General features: G+C 48.5%; 7 protein-coding genes and 2 non-coding genes across 9 annotated transcripts; 5 read left to right on the forward strand and 4 right to left on the reverse strand.

Annotated features, from left to right (window-relative positions):
* Positions 1 to 599: 599 nt before the first annotated feature.
* Positions 600 to 2,505, reverse strand: F5147DRAFT_676412 (SOR/SNZ family-domain-containing protein). Its single transcript, XM_041436024.1, has 13 exons — positions 2,345 to 2,505; positions 2,265 to 2,294; positions 2,182 to 2,217; positions 2,035 to 2,127; positions 1,896 to 1,985; positions 1,449 to 1,830; positions 1,355 to 1,393; positions 1,276 to 1,301; positions 1,173 to 1,214; positions 1,084 to 1,119; positions 989 to 1,029; positions 709 to 927; positions 600 to 644 (listed from the first exon to the last, which is right to left on the reverse strand). Exons 1-12 carry the CDS (start codon positions 2,474 to 2,476, stop codon positions 882 to 884), a joined length of 993 nt encoding a protein of 330 aa, XP_041296862.1. The 5' UTR covers positions 2,477 to 2,505; the 3' UTR covers positions 600 to 644; positions 709 to 881.
* Positions 2,506 to 2,973, reverse strand: F5147DRAFT_676415 (ribosomal protein L49/IMG2). The gene is made up of 2 exons (XM_041436025.1): positions 2,833 to 2,973; positions 2,506 to 2,783 (listed from the first exon to the last, which is right to left on the reverse strand). The coding sequence occupies exons 1-2, from the start codon at positions 2,950 to 2,952 to the stop codon at positions 2,628 to 2,630; spliced, it is 276 nt and encodes a 91-aa protein (XP_041296863.1). The 5' UTR covers positions 2,953 to 2,973; the 3' UTR covers positions 2,506 to 2,627.
* Positions 2,974 to 3,059: 86 nt separating this feature from the next.
* F5147DRAFT_676419 (uncharacterized protein) lies at positions 3,060 to 3,969 on the forward strand. Its single transcript, XM_041436026.1, has 3 exons — positions 3,060 to 3,233; positions 3,290 to 3,696; positions 3,745 to 3,969. The coding sequence occupies exons 1-2, from the start codon at positions 3,122 to 3,124 to the stop codon at positions 3,649 to 3,651; spliced, it is 474 nt and encodes a 157-aa protein (XP_041296864.1). The 5' UTR covers positions 3,060 to 3,121; the 3' UTR covers positions 3,652 to 3,696; positions 3,745 to 3,969.
* Positions 3,970 to 4,271: 302 nt separating this feature from the next.
* On the reverse strand, positions 4,272 to 6,100 carry F5147DRAFT_676421 (uncharacterized protein). The gene is made up of 2 exons (XM_041436027.1): positions 5,438 to 6,100; positions 4,272 to 5,387 (listed from the first exon to the last, which is right to left on the reverse strand). The coding sequence occupies exons 1-2, from the start codon at positions 6,084 to 6,086 to the stop codon at positions 4,645 to 4,647; spliced, it is 1,392 nt and encodes a 463-aa protein (XP_041296865.1). The 5' UTR covers positions 6,087 to 6,100; the 3' UTR covers positions 4,272 to 4,644.
* Positions 6,101 to 6,200: 100 nt separating this feature from the next.
* Positions 6,201 to 7,230, forward strand: F5147DRAFT_569679 (cyclin-like protein; the record flags this gene model as incomplete). Its single annotated transcript, XM_041430958.1, has 4 exons — positions 6,201 to 6,346; positions 6,407 to 6,488; positions 6,545 to 6,891; positions 6,951 to 7,230. 4 exons carry the CDS (start codon positions 6,201 to 6,203, stop codon positions 7,228 to 7,230), a joined length of 855 nt encoding a protein of 284 aa, XP_041296866.1.
* Positions 7,231 to 9,453: 2,223 nt separating this feature from the next.
* On the reverse strand, positions 9,454 to 9,535 carry F5147DRAFT_t43. The gene has a single exon. It is a non-coding gene; the product is annotated as a tRNA-Ser (tRNA).
* Positions 9,536 to 12,024: 2,489 nt separating this feature from the next.
* F5147DRAFT_676428 (uncharacterized protein) lies at positions 12,025 to 12,386 on the forward strand. Its single transcript, XM_041436028.1, has one exon. The coding sequence runs from the start codon at positions 12,053 to 12,055 to the stop codon at positions 12,320 to 12,322; it is 270 nt and encodes an 89-aa protein (XP_041296867.1). The 5' UTR covers positions 12,025 to 12,052; the 3' UTR covers positions 12,323 to 12,386.
* A 2,631-nt stretch (positions 12,387 to 15,017) lies between these two features.
* Positions 15,018 to 15,089, forward strand: F5147DRAFT_t40. The gene has a single exon. It is a non-coding gene; the product is annotated as a tRNA-Asp (tRNA).
* Positions 15,090 to 15,667: 578 nt separating this feature from the next.
* On the forward strand, positions 15,668 to 19,614 carry F5147DRAFT_834274 (uncharacterized protein; the record flags this gene model as incomplete). Its single annotated transcript, XM_041443903.1, has 7 exons — positions 15,668 to 16,936; positions 16,972 to 18,672; positions 18,736 to 18,816; positions 18,873 to 18,953; positions 19,010 to 19,090; positions 19,150 to 19,230; positions 19,287 to 19,614. 7 exons carry the CDS (start codon positions 15,668 to 15,670, stop codon positions 19,395 to 19,397), a joined length of 3,405 nt encoding a protein of 1,134 aa, XP_041296868.1. The 3' UTR covers positions 19,398 to 19,614.
* Positions 19,615 to 19,670: the final 56 nt, after the last annotated feature.

Here is a 19,670-nt window from a genome sequence, read left to right on the forward strand (position 1 = left end):
GGAGGTCGTAAGCGACAAATCCAAAGCTTCAAGTTCGTCTTCTGGAGCTCGTAGAATGAGAGTGATGTGTATGATTGTTTATATGTAGAACATTGGCATGGCATCAGCAGTCTTGTTTGCTTGTTCAGTTGTTCGAAGGAAACCAATGAACCAACAATGAACTATTAATTCTCGTTGCTCCTCAGGCTCGCGCATGGTTTCAAGTTCCTGGGCCTGCGATCGTGCCTTTAGATAAAAAGCCACGTATCATGGACAGACCTGGATTCGGACTGAATCAAAGGTCCGTGTGGTGAGTGACAAGCCCAGAGTCCAGACCGAACTCAGGGGAACGGTCATCCTTCAAGAAACTCGTATCAGTTGTCTGGCTTGTGACAGCATCGTTGAAGTCATGAGGCATTACTACGACCGAAATCATGATGGCATCAGGCCTTCAGGTGTCAAGTTGGAGTTCGTCGACAGAACGGACAAGTTAAACCGATTTGTCATTACATTTTCTCTCGAGTCTTGGTTGACATGGTAAAGCGCTACAAGGTCTGCAGTAACCTTTGCCGTATCAATCAAGACGTGCGGTAAGAAGTGAGCTGTGTGGGGAAGTACGTCAAGGCCTTTGTCTCCACAGGCGGACTTTTAAAATCAGAGTCTATCTGAAATCGGTTAGCCATAAGTGCCACTCACAGACTTTCCAGTAAAGGTGTACACAAGACCTACCCCAATACGTATATGGAATGGACGCTCGACTGGCCGTTTTTGGAGAAACACATTGAAGCGAACATCTTGCGCCATACGCAATCTAGTTTATATACATAGACCTATAAGTTTACGTCTACCACGCACAATCACAATCGCGTAGTGGAATCGCTTCCTTTTGCTCTTGTTTTGGTTCACCACCCGCGGGAAGCGAGTCTCCCCCCCTTTAGATTTGCATCGCTAAAGAATGATGGACATCAACATCTGTTCCAACAAGAGTAATTATAAACATGAAACTTACATCGTGAGACCGACCATAGCAGGACCAATATCTTCTGATACCTAATTTTGATTTTAGGGTGAAACACGTAGTCGTGATGAAATAACGAGACCCACCTCAGCAAGCATCTTGGGGTTGTTGTGATGAGTCACCTAATGCGTCGTGTCAGTTGAGATGATATGATCGATGGAAGGAGATAAGTTACTGCTTGCACGATGGCTCGCGCCCGTTTAGCCGGATCGCCAGACTGGAAAGAGAATGAGTAGAGATAGTGAATAGAGATTAGCCGCAAGTCAACGAGGACCTACGTGGAAAATGCCCGAACCGACAAAAACTATTAACCGCTTGGATCAGTATCAAGGCCAAGGAGGCTTTCATACAACTCACTTCCATCACAGCCCAGCTGCATCATAAGCGCAGCATCAGCTAAGATCCGTGAATTTCAGTTGTCTTGTTTTACAGCATCGCCGGATGGACATACCAGGCGTGGCGATACCCCCAGCAGCAAAATTGACGACCGGCAACCGTTTGAGGCGGGCTGTTTCCTTGAGAAGGTGGAACGGAGCCTGTATCTCCTTTGCATATGCATACAGCTCTTCTTCGCTCATAACGCTAGCCTTTCTGATCTCACTCATGACTGATCGCTGGTGGCGAACCGCCTCGACAACGTTACCTGTACCTGCCTCGCCTTTTGTGCGGATGAAAGCGGCTCCTTCTGAGATGCGACGAAGGGCCTCGCCGAGGTTACGGGCGCCGCATACGAAAGGCACTTTGAAATTGTGCTTGTTGATGTGGTGTTCGTCGTCTGCAGGAGAGAGAACTTCAGACTCATCGATGTAATCTATGCCGATGGCTTGTAGGATCTAGGATAGCAGTGCCAAGGAATGTAATTAGGCGAGTTGGGATCAAGATGAAAATAGGGACTGACCTGGGCTTCTACAAAGTGACCGATGCGAACTTTTGCCATGACAGGAATGGTTACCGCATCAACGATGGACTTGATCATAGCGGGGTCGCTCTGGAGGGTGGATCAATGAAACATGTTTGAAAAAGGAATCAAGGTGTACCATGCGTGAAACACCCCCCTCTTTGCGAATATCTGCAGGAACACGTTCGAGTGCCATGACAGCACATGCCCCTGCCTCCTCGGCAATGCGTGCCTGAAATGAGACATGGTGAGTGAAAAGTCAGGGGTAGGAAATGATAATTCGCACCTGCTCTGGATTGATGACATCCATGATGACACCTCCCTGGAAGAGATAAGGACGAATGAGTATGTGTTTGGGGGTGGTGTTACCTTGAGCATTTGAGCCAAGCCTGATTTGACCTGGGAATGGTGAGTATTTGGTGTATAATGTAAAATGTTGGATGGCGAACCCCAAATGTTCCCAACTTGCTATTTCCAGCATCGCGCTGTGCTGATCGAGGGATGGCAGTAGCAGCAGCAGCAGCAGCAACAACGGCTGGTGTTGGTTGAGGGGCAGTTGTGGTTGGGAGAGGGGTAGACATTTAGGCAGACGAGTGTAAGAGGTGTGTGGTTATGGAAAAAAAACAGATGATGATGATTATCTCTTGAGATTATCCGGACGGAACGGATCCGGAGACGGAAGAAGCTGACATGTAAATACTAGCTAGTACGCGACGATTAACATGTGACTAGTCAAAAACCCTTGGACGTGAGCCAATTGATCACATCATTTTTCCAACGGCCACCCGAGATGACAAGGTGCCTTTGTGCTACGACTTGTACTTTAAGTCGAGCAGCCTCCGGAGAATTGTGGCTGAATAGAGATTGTTTTAAATCGTTGGCAAGAGACTAAAGGGGTGTCAAAAAAAATGAAACAAAAGGAAAGAAAGACAATTACACTGAGTTGTCCTTGAACATTCCGGATTGATACGAGGTATCTTGTGCCACCATTACGAATGTCAGTATAGACAGGTAAGGAACCACGAGAATTGCGGCGAATGAGGTATCTGAGCGACATTTTCCTGTGTGAGTGATACCGACCAACTAGTTTATGAGTACTTGATCGGACTTTAAAATATGAATATCAAATTGATGTAATGATGAAACCCCCTTATATCGCGTTCAGAAGGTCTCACCTCTCCATATAAGACCCATGCCTCATCCTTCCCTCTTCCTCTCTCACCATCATGTCTTTACTAGTATCGCCTGATTGCTGGTCATCGGCAACTTTCCCTCTAGATGATTATTGCTGGTCTGACTTATTCCCTTGGAATACTTTCGACAAACACAATACCTACTGTAAGTCCTTATTCTTAATCAAACAAATTCACCTCCTAATTATATCATCTTCTCAGTTCCTCCGTCTCCTTCTGAAACATGTTCTTCCTTCTCAACCGATCTATCACCTTCTCCAGAACCAGTCACACTACGTGTAGTTTGCGACGTTCCTCTGCTCGCTCCTCGTCCGCTTCCGTATCATTCTCCTACTTTCCTCAAATTCGATTTACCCGATCCTGACCAAGACCTGTCACATCCACCCTACACACACAGACCTTCCAAGCGGAAACGTGATCACAATGACGACCACAACCGTGATCATTTGCGTGTAAAACGCCGCAACGCCGATTTACAACGCTGGGCAGCCGGTGTCCACCATACCGACACACAGGGTCGTTCTCACGTATATACCGCCACCCGGCCTGATCGCCCATCTTAGGGGCATCCTTATTAACACCATCCTCTACTCCGGCTTTTCCCTTTCGTCAGTTATTTATCTCCCCTCCTCAACCCCTTTCTAACATGCCTTCAGCGAGTATATGTATACATCCGATTATGTATAGCGCCACCTGATGTTTGCCACATATTTTGCCGCCCTTCCATCACACCGCTTAATTCGCACAGTACGTTTCCTCTACACCCAGAGCACAGCAAGTTAGATTCATAATTACCAGCATTAACTCCACACTGTATACTATTACATAGCATGTCATCTGAGCCTTTTCAGATAGTGGAATCGTAGCATATGATCACCTCATGCCATGGCCCCACACAATTACCGCTTTTCAACGGCAACGTTCATCTTGCCAACATTATGCCAACTAGTCTTCAGCCACATTCCGACGTGGACGACGCCAACCGTTCATTTCCGTAAGTTATGGCGCGCGTCCCTGACAGCCCGGCCTTCAATACATCAAACAACCGGATCCTTTCAGTGACTGTCGCCTTATCCCCTACCACATTTTCAAAATAAATACAATCTACTTCAAGGTATGTACGCTCCACGATCAACGCAGCTCACCACGGTGCAGAAGCAAGGGCACTCCACTATCTCCCACAAGATAGTACGTCAGGCAGTTATTATTAGCATCGGTGGCGGTAGCCAGCAGTAGCCTTCCAGTTACGTTACACAGCTCGTGATAGTGGTCTAGTAGGGATTAGTACTCGGAGCTCAAGCTATAGGGAACTCTGCCTCAAAATCAAAAAACCCATTCGCACTCGCAGCTTTCTTCCGGTGATTCTCCGCATGCTCGCGTCGTATCTGAGCAGCACGAAGGTCTATAGTTGTGAGATCCAGTTCGTGCAACGCTCGACGGACGGCTTTGGAGTTTTGCACTTGTTCGGATGCTGCACGCGAACGGCTAGCTTCGATAGCTTCGATTTGGGATAGCTGTGCTGTGTTAAACGTGCGATGTGATAGGAATGAATGAATTTACAATACCTCGTCTTTATATTTTTGGCCTAGGCGGTCTTTGAGAGTTTCCCGGCGCGTGAAGGGGGGGAGGAAAGGTGCTGTGGGGGGTCTAGGCATATCACCTGAGGGGTCTTCCGGTATTGGGTGTCTAAAGGATGGAGCGGGAGATGCTGGAGTTGGAGGCGTTTTAATAGCGTGATAAGATGAGTGGGACGGTGGATGGGGGGAACGGTCGCGCATTTTGAAGTCTCCCTCGGCATCTTGGTCTGCTGACTCCTCCTTGGCTTTTGGGCTTGAAGCCGGAGAGCGAACATCTTCAAGGATTGACTCGACTTTGAGATCTTGAACGTGGCGTAGGTCATCGTTAGATTCAGCTTTGACATGTGGGGAGGCAGACTTGGTGGCTGGTTTTTCTTCTGGGGCGCGGAGCGAGCGTTGGGAGTGTGTTGGGGAAGCCGGGAGACGCGTTTCTTCGTGCGTAGGCTCGGGCTTGACATCTCGAGACAAGGAGCGCTTTGAGGGACGGGGACTGGGAGTTTGACTCCCGCGTCGCCTGTCATCACCGCGGTGGTCTGAATAGCGACTTCGGGGCGCTGAAGGTGGACGGGGAGAATGTCCTAGATCGCGCTTTACCGGAGATCTCGATGAATGTCGATGAGTGCTGCCATCAGGGGAAGGTGGCCTGCTGTATCGCCTGGGTGAGTATGAACGACGAGGAGACCTGGCAGGCGAATAGTGCTCCCGACGGCGTTCATTTGAATCTACAAAGTCAAGAATTAAGAGTCAATAGCACAACATACTTTGGCGTTACCTTGACGTGGAGAATACGGAGCTCTGTGCATACTCGATCTCTCCCTATCATCGAATCTTCGTCTATCACGATTATTCCTGTCATACTCCCGACTCCTTCCCCTCCCTCCATAGTCCCTATCTCGCTCCGAATCGCGGCCTCGCCAACTTCCTCCTCCACCACGATAGGTATTCCCTCTGCGCGGCGAAACACGACCCCTCCCGCGCCCTCGTCCCCTCCCTGTATGCTCATCGCGCGTCCAAGCCCTGTCGTCCCTATGCTCCGAAGCCCTTCGGTCTGGTTCCCATCCTCTCTCTCCCCTGTGGCGCTCGTCACGGTGGTAGTACTCGCGATGGGTGTCGTTTCGAGAAGGTGAGGTGTAGGTGTCTCTTCCTCGAGGCGAACGTGGTGGTGGCGACCTGGGAGGGTGATAGCTTCTATCTCTGTCTCTGTCTCTATCTCGTTCTCTGTCTCTATCCCTGTCTCGTTCGCGGTCACGGTCGCGGTCTCTCTCTCTGTCTCTGTCGTCGCGTCGGGGACGGTAATGGTCTGGTGCAGCCATTGGCACCGGTCGACCTACATACCTCCTGTCGTCTGTAGGTTCAGGCCAACTATTTGCTGTTCTGCTAACTTCTGGTTTGGGAGGTAGACCGCTCATGGGGAGTTGCATGATTCAGATATTTTGTGGTTTCTGAAGTTGTGCGTGTATTTAGTGCCGCGGAGATTGAATCCAGTAATCTTCCAGTCTGCGTTGGCAGTGCAACGCTTGAGAGGAGCATTAGACATGCATGTCGATCTGGTGCCACTAGCTTCGACGTCTCAGATAGAACGCACACCTTCTAGAGGGGATGGTATACCTGCGGAATTGGAGGAGGATCTGAGGGCATTTGGGTGCAAGCTCATTCATGAAGCCGGTATATTGCTAAAACAGTACGTCTTCATACCCCAGTGCAACGTTTGTAGTCAATCAATCATGAAACCCTTGGACAGAAAGCAAGTTGCTGTAGCCACTGCCCAAATCCTGTTCCAACGTTTCTGGTATGTGACTTCCATGAAACAGTTCGGTATCGGTGTAAGTCCTCTGCTTTTGATCCCACCCACAACCCACCACCCATGTTCATCACACAGGACATCGGAATGGGAGCCCTATACCTCGCATCCAAACTTGAAGAATGTCCGCTCCGGATGCGCGACCTCATCAACATCTACGACCTTCTTCTCCAACGCACATCCCACACCCTCTCCTCGCCCCAAAACAAAGACACATTCAAATACGCACCAATGTCTTACTTTGGCAACACCTTCTATGATCTCAAAGATGCACTAGTCGTAGCTGAGATGCAGATCCTCAAGCGACTGGGGTTCAACGTCCACGTGGTCCTGCCATATGGCACGCTCATAAACTATCTCCGCGTTTTGGGGTTGACGAGCCGGAAGGATGCTTGTGCGAGGGCGTGGGGGTACCTTAATGATGCGTGAGTGATTCTTATGGTCTATATGATGCATTGCGTCGCACGTTCTGATGGGAGCGTAGCCTGCAAACGCCCGTTTACGCGTTATACGCAGTCCCAACGATAGTGAGCGCAGCTATTCTCCTTGCTTCTCGTCATCTCGACATATCACTGCCTTCTTCGCCACCTCATTGCTGGTGGGACCTCTTTGATGCGCCTTGGGAGGACGTGTGGAGCGTTTGTGGGTATGTTATGCGTTTGTATCGCGAGCGCACGCCGGAGGAGAGGATGAGGGTGATGAGATTGGTGAGCAAGAAGGATGTGAGGGGGTGGTTGGAAGAGAATGCTGCTGTGCAATCTTGAATCTTGATGCGCGATCTTAGCGATTGGGCTCCGGGCGGATGTGGTTTGGTCTGTGCGGCTTCTTGCTGATCTGCACATTGCAGTAGCCTTATGGTCCGAGGCGATCATGCACTTCTATGCACCTATCAATTCATAGGTCACCGCAGCATCGCTATTTCCTTTGACGAACCGTTGTCGCCTCTGTGAATCATAGTCCCGCTCCACAAACGCGTTGAGGATGGCGCTGGCATCATTTCGCCGAGACGCTTCTGAATGGAGGCTTTGCACTGTGTGTGCTCGGCACATACCCAGGCTTTATCATGCTCCTCTTTTCTCATCGGCCCTTCGTTTCTCCTCCCCTGTTCTCAGCATCCACATTCAGGAATGCCTCAGTTCTACACCGATTAGCAGTTCACCCCTGTATTTGAGGATTTTGTTCCAAATCGTTGCATGTTGTATGGGTTGCAAATCTCATTGTAGTGGCGAGGTGAAGTCGCACTTCTGTTCCCATCACTTCCACTTCTCGCAGCTGCACTGTTCGACGACGATTCCAAAAGCATGTCCGCCTATTTTCCACACATGACGCTAACGACCATCTTCATTGTCTGCTTAGGGGTGACTAACTCGACATATGTGAGCAACTCTTTCCTTGTTGTCCCTTTCAAGCCTTTTTTTTCACGGAGCACGTCCGATCTGTCGCAGCATATGTGCCAGTAGGTATATTTACTGATAAGCTGTGAACTTAATCGTTCTACATCGAGTAGCTGAACAGTAGTGTCCATAATAGGACTTCTCCCCACAGGACAATAAACAAGGATACAAAAAGGAAAAAACTCTCTTCTGGTTTGCAACCGCTGTATGCTCCTTTGGTCTGTGAAGAGCCAAACTTTTTTTTTGATTAGTTCCCTAGGGTCGCATCCCTGATCATGATCATGTTTGCAGAAACGATTCAACTCTATGCGAGCTTCTAGGGAATTGTGAGAGGCTAGTACTCGATTGGCAGTAGTGATTCGCTCTCATGAAAAAAAAATCATGGTCGACGTAAGGTGAGGGTATTGCCGATGAGTCAACCTTTTTCCCTTTTCCTCGCTAACGGAGTTTTGAGTCATGAAAGAACTTCTTCTAGACTATGGTTTGGAAGTCAGACCGTCCAATCAAACATGGGTGTGGCTCATCAAACTTATTATGTGTGTTCTAGGGCCTCCTAATGTGACTTGATGAACTGCAGCTTACTCCCTCGGACAATGTTGACAGCGTGGAGCCCTTGCAAGTTTTCAACCACCGACACCTAGGCTAATTACCGAGAGGATGGCCTAAGGACGTATAGCCTACACCGGGCTTGGACGGACTCCCTGTGAACTTGAAGATCACCGCTCACACAGCTAGAAGGGGTCAAGATATTTGCGTGCCTGCGGTATGATGATTTTCCTTACACATTCTTCCATATTTATTATTGACATCGGTTATGAATCAGAGTATTCCCCTACTACGTCACTTCACAAATTGCCGGCCGCTTCCTCCAAAGAAGCATCAAAGTGTCCTCATGGAGTACTTGTGACAAAATTAATAAATATTCATGCACGTTGCACAGGATCGTCTGCCCAGCGGCTATATTGACAGAAGAGTCCGGAAAGAATCAGCCCCGGAGCGCCCGAAGCGGTCATATCAGGTCAAAGCGAATAGCATGCTGTACGTACATCGCAATCATTCTTCAGAACCACGGAATCCTTAACACGATCGTATGCCGCATGCTTTCTGTCGACCCCGACTCGGTTGATAGAAAATTAGGAAGACGGTTTCCGTGATCGCGGGTCCGATTGCCTGTCACATCGCCCTTGCTGATCAGAAGCGGCAGCCGTGACAATTAAATTGTTGAAGTCCCTGTTTAGCCTAGTTCACGGAGTGGTTGAGTGGGGCCAGTAATCGTCAATTTTCTGAATGTCGATGCGTATTAGCCCTCTGGTACTACATCTGATTTCACCACGTATCTGCGGCGTGCTCGGCTCCTCTGGAATCTGAAAGAAGCTTATGTCCGCTACGTATTGATCACGACAAATAAAATCCGACCTCCGACATTTGTCTCAAATGGGTGGACCGGTAGTTGGTAACACGGTATTGCCGTCGTGCTTGGTTTCAATCTGACTCAGTGGCATCTTGTGTCATGTATTGTCCACGACCATGATGAATAATGATCAAAGCCAGTGCTAGGACCAAATTCCGATCCACCACCGAGAAAAAGATGAGCGACGTCAGCAGGATTCGAACCTACGCCCTCAAAGAGGAACAGATTTCTAATCTGTCGCCGTAACCACTTGGCTATGACGCCCTAGGAGGTTATACAGTGACTTGTAAATGATTATCTTTCTTTGAATTTTTTCTACTCGAAAACTTGACTGCATCCTGATTCCTCCGGGCAAGGTGAGCACCAAGGCTAAACTGTTGAACTAATATACAATTTTTGTGCAGGTTGGAGGTTCTCGTGTTGTGTGTGTTCCGACATGAACGCTCCTCAAAGTCACCCCTGCTCAAATCGTGGTTTTCAAGAAATCAAGTATTTTTATTTGAGATCTTCGAAACCAATTTTGTGCAGAAGGTCAGACCTGCAAATATTGCTCACAGGCTTCCTTTCTTCTGCGCCGGTTGATTCTGGCACCTTCAGTCACGAAAAACGGTCATACCACTTCTCCGTTTTTCCAGCTGCGGGAATGCGCCGAGACCGCATATTGGACCATCTAACCTTTGGGGTGTCCCAAAAGAATGCGTTCCACAACCTTTGCCTTGTCCCTCGTCGCACCTTTTTTGACTAGCAATACCGTCACCTTAATGTTGTGGAGCTGGCCGTTGTCTTTATGGAACCGATGGAATATGTCCTGTCTGTTTATATTCCCGAAGCTCGACGATGTACAACCCAGAATGAAAGAAAAATCACCTACATGGAAAAGTACGCAGCTGCCTTATCTGTGAATGCATCTACGAGGAGCTTGGGCATTGGGTTGAGTCTACACAAACGCCGTCTGTTTCTTTTCGGCAATACCTTCTGGATCATTTTGTTCTCGCCTCTTCATGCTCATTCAATGCATCATGAGTGAGCCTCCCATCCAATTCCTATCCCAACTCCTTAGACTGTATCTTAGACTTGTTCGCGAGTCAGTATTCACCGGTTAACCAACGCCTTTTGGTTGGCACACTGGCCTGTGTCCATCGTTCTGACCTGGTGAGTTATGCCATTGTCATAGAGATTCTTCGAGTGATTGAATGGTTGTGCAGCAGCTCACTAACAAAGAAAAACTTAGTTCAGTCTCTGTTTTTCAGGAGGTACGTTGTACTTCCATTGCTGGGTTGATCATAAACTATGATAAGGACGTTTAAAGCCTGAGGCCTCCAAGACCTCATTGTATCGTGGTGTATCTTGACCTTGACATCCCTGAGTTGCTCCAGGACTGCCGGAACTACAAAAAGCGGGTGCTATGTGCTATGGAGTACCATACACCTTGTATCGAGGGTTGAAGGACTTGTCACAAGAATATTGTGACTCAGTTTTACTTTCTCGCAATAAGCCTGGCATGAAAGAAGATACTTGCAACCATGGTATATGAAACGGCGGTACGTTGATCTCGTCCAGTCTCAGTCATCGTAATGATCCGGTTTCCTTTTGACGAAGCACCTTCGGTGTACCAGATTTTGGCGGTATTTATGTACACTGAATAATCTCAAGATGGCCTAGATTGTGTTCTCATCCTACTATGCAGTGGGCGGGCGGGGACATGGTATTTATTGTCCAGTGCCCCGAACTTATATATGTTGATTTTTCAAACACGTGACTGACCCCGCGTCGCGATCGGCTCTGTTTATCGGTGTGCAAACTTAAGGTTTGAACTTGGAGTATAAATATATCGTGTTTGTCGTCGCAATGATATCCCTCAGTCAGTTCCGCCATTACCATCATTTCACGCCCGCCAGCATATCTTTACGATCCTTCATTCATTCACCAATATGATCTCTACTACTACCTTAACCCGTGCCGCCCGTGTTGCTCTCCAAGGTTATCTTACAGCCGCTTTCTTCAAAGAAATCGTCATCGACCGCACTATTCAGGTCGTGTCCAGATCGGAGAAGGTTTCCATAAGCCTTGTCACATCCACTGTCTACTCCTCGACAACTGTCCTTCTTCTAGCCACCGCTAAAGCTGCTCGACAATTCCTCAGCGACGATTTCCAAGGCGTCCCCGCTCACAAGGACGTCGATGATACCACTGAGCCCAACGCAGCTTTTTCTGGCGACAACATCGTGGATGCTATCTCAATAACCAAGGCTTTCGGAGCACCAGCTCAGTCATCCTCAATGCTTGAATCAAGTCAGCCCGCCTTTGATGGCCAAACCGAAGGCTTATCGATGATTGATTCCGACACGACGCTCATAGCCCGCGATGAGGACTTAGCCAAGGACGTCCTCTTAGGTCATCGCGTCTCAGACACCACAGACCTTGACTCGGAGTGGCTTTCTGACGAAAGCACTTTCTACGAGGTAAGAAGCGGCGCGATTGATTGAACTTCTAACAACTAAAGTTTGGGTATGTAGGATGCCTGTCAGGCTACAACGCAGTGCCTTACGGACGACAAACAGAAACACACCTTGCATGCCGAATTTGACTCTCACACTATCAACAATCTAATCCGGAGAATGGCAACTCTTTCTCTCGACGATGTACCATCTCATGTATCGATTCTTTCTCTCGACAATGTACCTATCATTTCAACTCTTTCTCTCGACGATGTACCTTCTCATGTATCGATTCTTTCTCTCGACAATGTACTCCCTCACATCTCATCATACTTTCTTGACGATGTACCCTTTCACTTATCAAGCCTTTCTCTCGACAGTGTACCTTCTACTATTTCAAATCTTTCTCTCGACGATGTACCCTCTCACTTGTCAACTCTTCCGTCACATCACACTCTATACGACCACACTATCGACACCCTACCTGATCCATCTCAGCCTTCGGAGCTTCGGTCAACACATACCCCAGACAATCACAATATCGCCCACCTACTCGGAACTCTTTCTCCCGATTCTCCTCAGTCATCGAAATGTCAGCCACAACGCACCCTAGTACACGACTGCCTTATCGATGACTTAATTCGAAGAATGTTAGATCTTTCTCTCGACGATGTTCCATCTCCATTATTGACACTTCAGCCACATCCTGCTCTACACTGTCACCCTGTTAACACGCTATCAAATAACACAAAAGCTCTTGCTCTCGACGACGGCCTCGCTATCGATACGCTACCAAGAAATGCAGACGCTCTTACTCTCGACGACAACCATGCCATTGCCATTAACGCTCTACTACAAAAATCAGCAACCTTTACTCTCGACGATAACCACGCTATCGGCATCGACGCTCTCCTACAAAAATTAGCAACGCTTACTCTCGACGACAGCTACGATATCGACGTGCTACCCAATAACACAGACGCTCTTGCTCTCGACGATAACCATGCTATCGCCATCGACGCTCTACTACAAAAATCAGCAACTCTTACTCTCGACGACAACTACGATATCGACATGGTGCGCAATAACACAGACGCTCTTGCTCTCAACAATCACGCTATCGACGCTCTACTGCAACAATCAGAAACTCTTACGCTCGGCGACGATGCCTCTCAAGCATCAGAACTTCAGCTACTACAACACGTGCTACAGGTCAACACTAACGAGTCTGACACGCTACTCCACCACACAAATACTTTCCCCCTCGATGGTCCATCTCAGTCATCAGAACTTCAGCTGCAGTCCACTCTACACGATAACACTATCGAGATGCTACTACAAAACATGGATGCTCTTTCCCTCGAGAACGATCCCTTTCAGTCGCAGCCGCAGCACACCCTACATGATAATGATGACACGATTAACAATCTACTTCAGAAGTTCCAAGTGTTTACTCTCGACGACAGTCCCAATCACAGTCTCGGCCCTCGACACTTGCACCGCAACACTCCCTACGTCATGACATCACCATCATACTACGAAATATTGCACCTCTTACTACTCACGATAGTCGTTCTTAGTCCTCGGAATTTCGATTACGACTCACCCTACACCACGATGCTATCGATACCGTACTTCGAAATGTGGAACTCATTATTCTTGACGGCACCCCCTCGCAGTCGCCAAAATTTCCGTCACAATATACCGTACTAGCCGTTGAACTCCACACGACATCTACGGATAGTGAGTGGCCTACTCATGCTCTTTCTTTCATTGCTGATATCTTACTATTAGAGTCTCCTATGACCAAAAACGTCAGATGTTGATGCATCTAACATGTCTCCGGTGTCAAAGTCCCCTACGACCAATCCGGATGACGCCTAATGGCACTGGCCTCCCTCGCTGTCCCCTACGACATGGAATCACATTGTCCACGAGGTTGCAGGCCCCCCCACACATACTACGCACTCAACATACCGTAAGTCTTCGATGAGTCAGAAGTCCCCTACGACCATATCTCGACGACGCGCCATACGGCACAACGGCCTCCTTCACTGCTCCCTACGACTCGGAAGCTGAAGGTCATCGCCTACAGTCTTAGAGTCCGCACACTAGTAGCATGTCTGGCAGGCCAACTTGATCCCTTCGGATTTCCTTCACTAGTACTACTACACATTGACTGCCCATACTATAGAGTTATTTCGATTGTGTTCTCTTTCATTGGTACGATTATAGACTGTCCGGTCAGTTAAATTATGGACCTATGCGATCTATGTTTACTTCATTGATATATATTGTTCCCTCCTATGAATACAAATTTCTTGCATATGTTCAAAGGGCGAGATATTTTTGAGGCTCAGTCTTCAGAACATTCCGTTACCAAGACCAGTAGTGGCTATCGCGTTGCAACTGGGATCGCTCTATCGAGAGAACCAATTCCCTTCATTCTCTACCGATGCTATTCTATGTGTTACTGTCAGTTTTCGTGTTACCAAGCAAAAATCAGATCTATAGATCAGCGCCCAGGAATGATATCTGATTTTTAGAAATAGTAGCAATAGTTGTAAGGCGATTTTGGCTCCAACACGAAGGGTTTGCGACCCGAGGCATCGTCTCGAACATGTGCAGAAAGTCCAGCATGAACTGTAATGTATTGATAGGCAGGTGGGGCCACAGTAACTCGTAGCACAGTTCGGACTGTTTTGACAATTCTGCCAGAATCGAAAGTAATGTGTTGAGTAACGTTTCACCGGCAACAGGATGATGAATCTTTAGAGACAATAACGAGACGCAGCTACTAGAAGGGGGTTGGGTGCGACAAAATGGGAGCGTAGTCGAGCAGTACAGAACTTGTGAGTACTAGCATGGCAGTACGAAGCAAGAAAGGTGAGAACCGAAATCGTGGCTTGAACTTACGCATCATGATAATATAACCTCCGCGCTTGCTAGGGATCACTTTATGGATGAAGTACTGTGATGGACGATCGTAGTAGACGTAGTATTTCGTGCCTGATATCCTTTTCCTAAAACCACGGACCTAATGATATCATTGTGCTTCCCTAGCAGAAGTAGTGTTACCATCTGCCTTCTGTAGTAATTCCCCAGTCCTTTTTTACATAGGACAACCACAATGAGAACGCGAGGGCACAAACTTTCGGAGTTTAAGAGTTGCAGCGTTTTCGGATGTAGGATGACTGCGGATATTGTTGAGCACACATTCATTCATGCATCGAATTGAAGTCTGATCGAACTCCGCTCAGCCTCATTGACGTGACTGTTTATATAATTTTGTTTTGAGCCCTAAAATATCTCTGGTAGTATATCGGATAGTACACCCGCCTGTCACGCGGGAGAGCGGGGTTCGACTCCCCGCCAGAGAGATTTTTTTCATCTTAGACTCGAAACCGCGTCGTAAATTAGTAATCGCCCAGCGACTGGCACTGGGTAGTCTCTGATTGCTCTGTGACTCCTACTAGCTTATTGTAACCAACTGCTGCAATTTACACGACTTATGTTTCTAAAATTTTAGCGTGCCGCGCCAAAGGCTAGGCTGGTCAGGGGATTACTCCGATGAGCAAGACGCTCGTGCAAACCGGACGAGCGCCTAGTCGTCCTTCAAAACTTCCACTACACCCCACCACCAGATTCCAGCGAGCTTTCCACAGCGCTAGAACTAGCATTCATCTCCTGGAAATCTTTATCACTCCACAGTAAGCTACGCCAAAATATTGTTTCTCGACCTCAGTCAACCTGTAATCATCGATTCAGCGTCCTCGTAAGTTGCGAGGTACCCATACTTCTATGATTTCTAACTGTCGTACCCACTAGTACTTCTCGAAGTTCATTCCATTTATCTGTATCGTCATAATTACCACCCCCTCTTCAAAGAACCAACATCAGTATGGCCATCTCTTATCCCCCCCCTCCCGTTCTCTAACATCATCAACAGATCTTTGATATGTCTGAAGGAACCTGGGAGAAGTTTTCCCAGGTCGCTGTGAAGGGTGCTGAACATGACTCTCGTGAACGCCGGCCCCATCCGAAATGTTTGGAAGGGACCCGAGTGGTCCTTCTTAACCACATTTATGGATTATCCGATACCAAAGAGATGAATAGACTCATCTGGTTGCATGGTACAGCCGGCGTTGGGAAGTCTGCTGTAGCGTTCACTGTAGCTGAAAGAATGAGAGGTCTGAAAATGACAGAGGAGACGAAAGTAGAAACGCGGCTCGGTGGAACATTCTTTTTCTCGCGCAAGCACACGAAACGCCGCACGACTGGTTATTTCTTTATGACACTTGCCTACCAACTTGCTCAAAATTTTCCCAGCGTTCAGACAGACGTGAACAGAGCTATCCTCAAGGACCCCACCCTTCTAGACCCCGACAAGTCACTTCGCAAGCAGATGGAGAGGTTGTTTCTGCAACCTCTGCGGAAGCTTCAACACAGACTACGCGAGTGTCCGCCTTTGACGTTCGTTGTTGACGCCCTTGATGAATGCACACACGAATCCCCCAATGAATACTCATCCGAATTCAGGGATGAAGACGAATCTGAAAGCGAGCTTACCGAACTCATTTCCCTGCTCGCCCAAGTTCTTCGCGATCCTGATCTACCTTCGATCCATATTCTAGTCACGAGTCGCTCGGAAGCGCATATTTGTGAAGCCATGCAGAATGAAGATGTGCGACCGTTGCTGTGCGAGATACCAGTGAAGATTTCTGGGGAGGGTGTTACTCCTATCATCTCGCTAGATGGCGCAGATGTTGATGAAGATATCTATCGTTTCTTGGAGCATTCATTCAGAAAGCTGCAAAATCGCTCTCCCACCTTCCCACAACCAACGCAGGATCAAATTGAGAAGCTGGCGATCCGAGCGGGCAGACGTTTCATTGTGGCGTCTACAATGATGAAGTTTATTGACGATCGACACAACGATCCCCGTGACCGGCTTCACCTCATGCTTGAGCTCACAAGTGAACTTCTACCAGGAACGGAGGTGTACGAGTTATATGACCGCATCCTCTCCACATGCGCTGATCCGAAGCTGGCATACCTGCACTTGTCCATTGTTACTGCCCTTACAGATCCTCTACCGATCTCACAAATCTCGGAACTTCTTGGCCCTGGTCAGGGCAGGGATGTGGAGAAAGTGTTGGTGCAACTGCGCTCTGTCATAGATGTTCCTCCCAACAGCAGTCTCCCTGTGAATATCTATCACTCGTCTGTTCGTGACTATGTTTCCCATCGCTCAAACTGCAGTCTCTATATCACTTCACCTCACTCCCTACTCGCACATTCTTCTCTCCGCTTGATGGTGCAAGAACTCCCAGGCCGCTCAGCCCTGTTGGATGCGCTCTTAGCATTGAAGAAGTTATAGAAGCCCACAACCCCCAAAATCTAACACACTCATTATCTTTCATCGTCCAGCCGCCGGAACCAATGCAAGTGCTTGTAACTCTCCTCTGGCTTCGGGGAATTCGCAGTTTAGAGTTACAATTCTGGCTAGGCACTCAGGACGGGCATGCCTGGCTGGAAAGTCTGGACGGGCGTGCCTGGCTGCAAGCTCAGGAAGGGAAGAACTGGCTGCAGATCGAGATGGCGCAAAGCTGGATGGACATCTCCAACCAGCTGCAGACCCAGCGTGGGCAACACTTAGTCTCCCGTATTCGAACCATATTGGCAAGAATACCGTCGTTAGTTCTGCGACACTTACCCCAGACACAGGACCTATCGCAGATACAGCTTCCTGACATAGGGCCGATCTGGGACCTATCGCAGACCCAGGACCTGTTGCAGAAACAGCATTCTGACGTGGGGCCGGTCCGGGACCTATCGCAGACCCAGGATCTGTTGCAGAAACAGCATTCTGACATGGGGCCGGTCCGGGACCTATCGCAAACCCAGGACCTATTGCAGATACATCATTCTGACATGGGGCCCATCCCGGACCTATTGCAGATGCAACATTCCGAGGGATCACGGAGCCAGTCTGTGTGGGACCCACCGCAGACCCAGTACAAGAAAATATTACTGCCGACTCGGGGTAGGAACAGCTGGCTGCGGAGCCAGGAGGGGAAGGACTGGGTACAGAGCCATGTAGGGAAGGACTGGGTACAGACCCAGGGGGGGCAAGACTGGCTACAAACCCAAGGGGGGAAGGACTGGCTACAGACCCAGGGAGGGAGGCACTGGGTGCAGACCCATGGGGTACCGGACTGGCTGCAAAACAAGGGCGGGCGACAGTGGCTGCAGACTCTCGGTGGCCAAGACTGGCTACAGGCCTTTGGCGGCCGAAACTGGCTGCAAAGCGAGCACGGGCAAGACTGGCTGCAAACCCACGATGGACAAGACTGGCTGCCTACTCGGGGTGGGAATGACTGGCTGCAGACTCGGAGTGCGCGGGACTGGCTGCAAACCCCAGACGGGCGAGACTGGTTGCAGACGCCACAAGGTCAAATGTGGCGGTTGACGACTGCTTGGGTGGCAATGGAAGAATTTTCGAACACATTGGAAGCAATTAAACAACATCACATGATCGTCCCGGAATTGTCTTCACAGCCAGCTTTTCAAGTCATTCAGCAGTTTAAGAGCTTGCCGGACTTCTTAATGTTTCCTGTGTTCTTGGCGTTAAGGCACCAGGATCATTCCACCACCTCTACATTCGCACAAGACCCCCACCTCCTACCAGACTTGGAGATTATCCATGCAATGAAGACCTTTTCTGTTTTTGCAAACAAAGCACGCGAACGAAGTCAATCATCTTCCGATGTTCTCAATTACGCATGTCAAAACTGGGCTGTCCATACCTCGCGAGCTCCGAAGCCATGGGACGAGAAACTCGCCCATATATTTAAGTCTTTCTGGGATCGTCATCTCCTCGACTGGCTCGAGAGACAGTGGTGTGTGAAGGATCTACAGTCTTGCCTAACCATTTTAGCTGAAGGCGAGAAAATTGCAAAGGTGTGTGTGCACTGTGTTCACGATGATTTCCTCTTAGTATCGTAAGCCGACCTACGCATACAGGAACATCTTCTCCGTATCCCGGATCGTCTCAATAACCAGTCGGAAGTCGTCGGGGTTTTCGAAGGCGAGAAACTTGTAAAGGTATGTGCATTCACAATGGTATCCTCCTAGACTCGCAAGTTGACCCACACATACAGGAACATCTTCTCCGCACCCCGGGTCATCTCAATAACCAGTCTGAAGTTGTTGGGGTTTTCGAAGGCGAGAAACTTGTAAAGGTACGTGCGTTCACAATGTCATCCTCCTAGAGTCGCAGGTTGACCTACGCACACAGGAACATCATCTCCCCGCTCCGGATCATCTCAATAACCAATCTGAAGCTGTTGGGGTTTCCGAAGGCTATAAACCTGCAAGGGTACGTGTGTTCACAATGGTATCCTCCTAGACTCGCAAGCCGACCTAGTACGCATATAGGAACATATTCTCCGCACCCCAGATCGTCTCAATAACCAGTCCGAAGTTGTCGGGGTTTCCGAAGGTGAGAAACCTGCAAAGGTCCGTGTACTTACAGTGGTTTCTTCTTAGACTTACAAGCTAACCTACCTACACAGGAATGTCTTCTCCAAACCCCGGGTCATCTCAATGACCAGTCTGAAGTTGTCGGGCTTATGCAGCGTGTCGTACAGTCTTGTATCACCTTTCTTCGCATGTTCAAATGTTAAACAACATGTGATAAGTCGTGTAAGGCCATATGTGCTGCAGAGCCCGCTACTTTTTTCGATTACTTTGCTTCATAGATTGTCTATACTATGTATTGATACTGTTGTGCTTTTGAAGATGTAAAACAAAGTTACACCGCAAGTGCCAGTTTGCGGTACGTCTGAATCAGGATTGTACGCACATCCGAGTGAACTTCAATGCATCACAGTAACTGTAGAAAGAATAAGCCAATATTATGAGTACAGCCAGTAGACCTGAATGGGAACAAGTGGATT

This window comes from Suillus discolor (genome assembly GCF_016758755.1).
Source record: "Suillus discolor strain FC423 chromosome Unknown F5147scaffold_8, whole genome shotgun sequence".
Classification (NCBI taxonomy): Eukaryota; Fungi; Basidiomycota; class Agaricomycetes; order Boletales; family Suillaceae; genus Suillus; species Suillus discolor.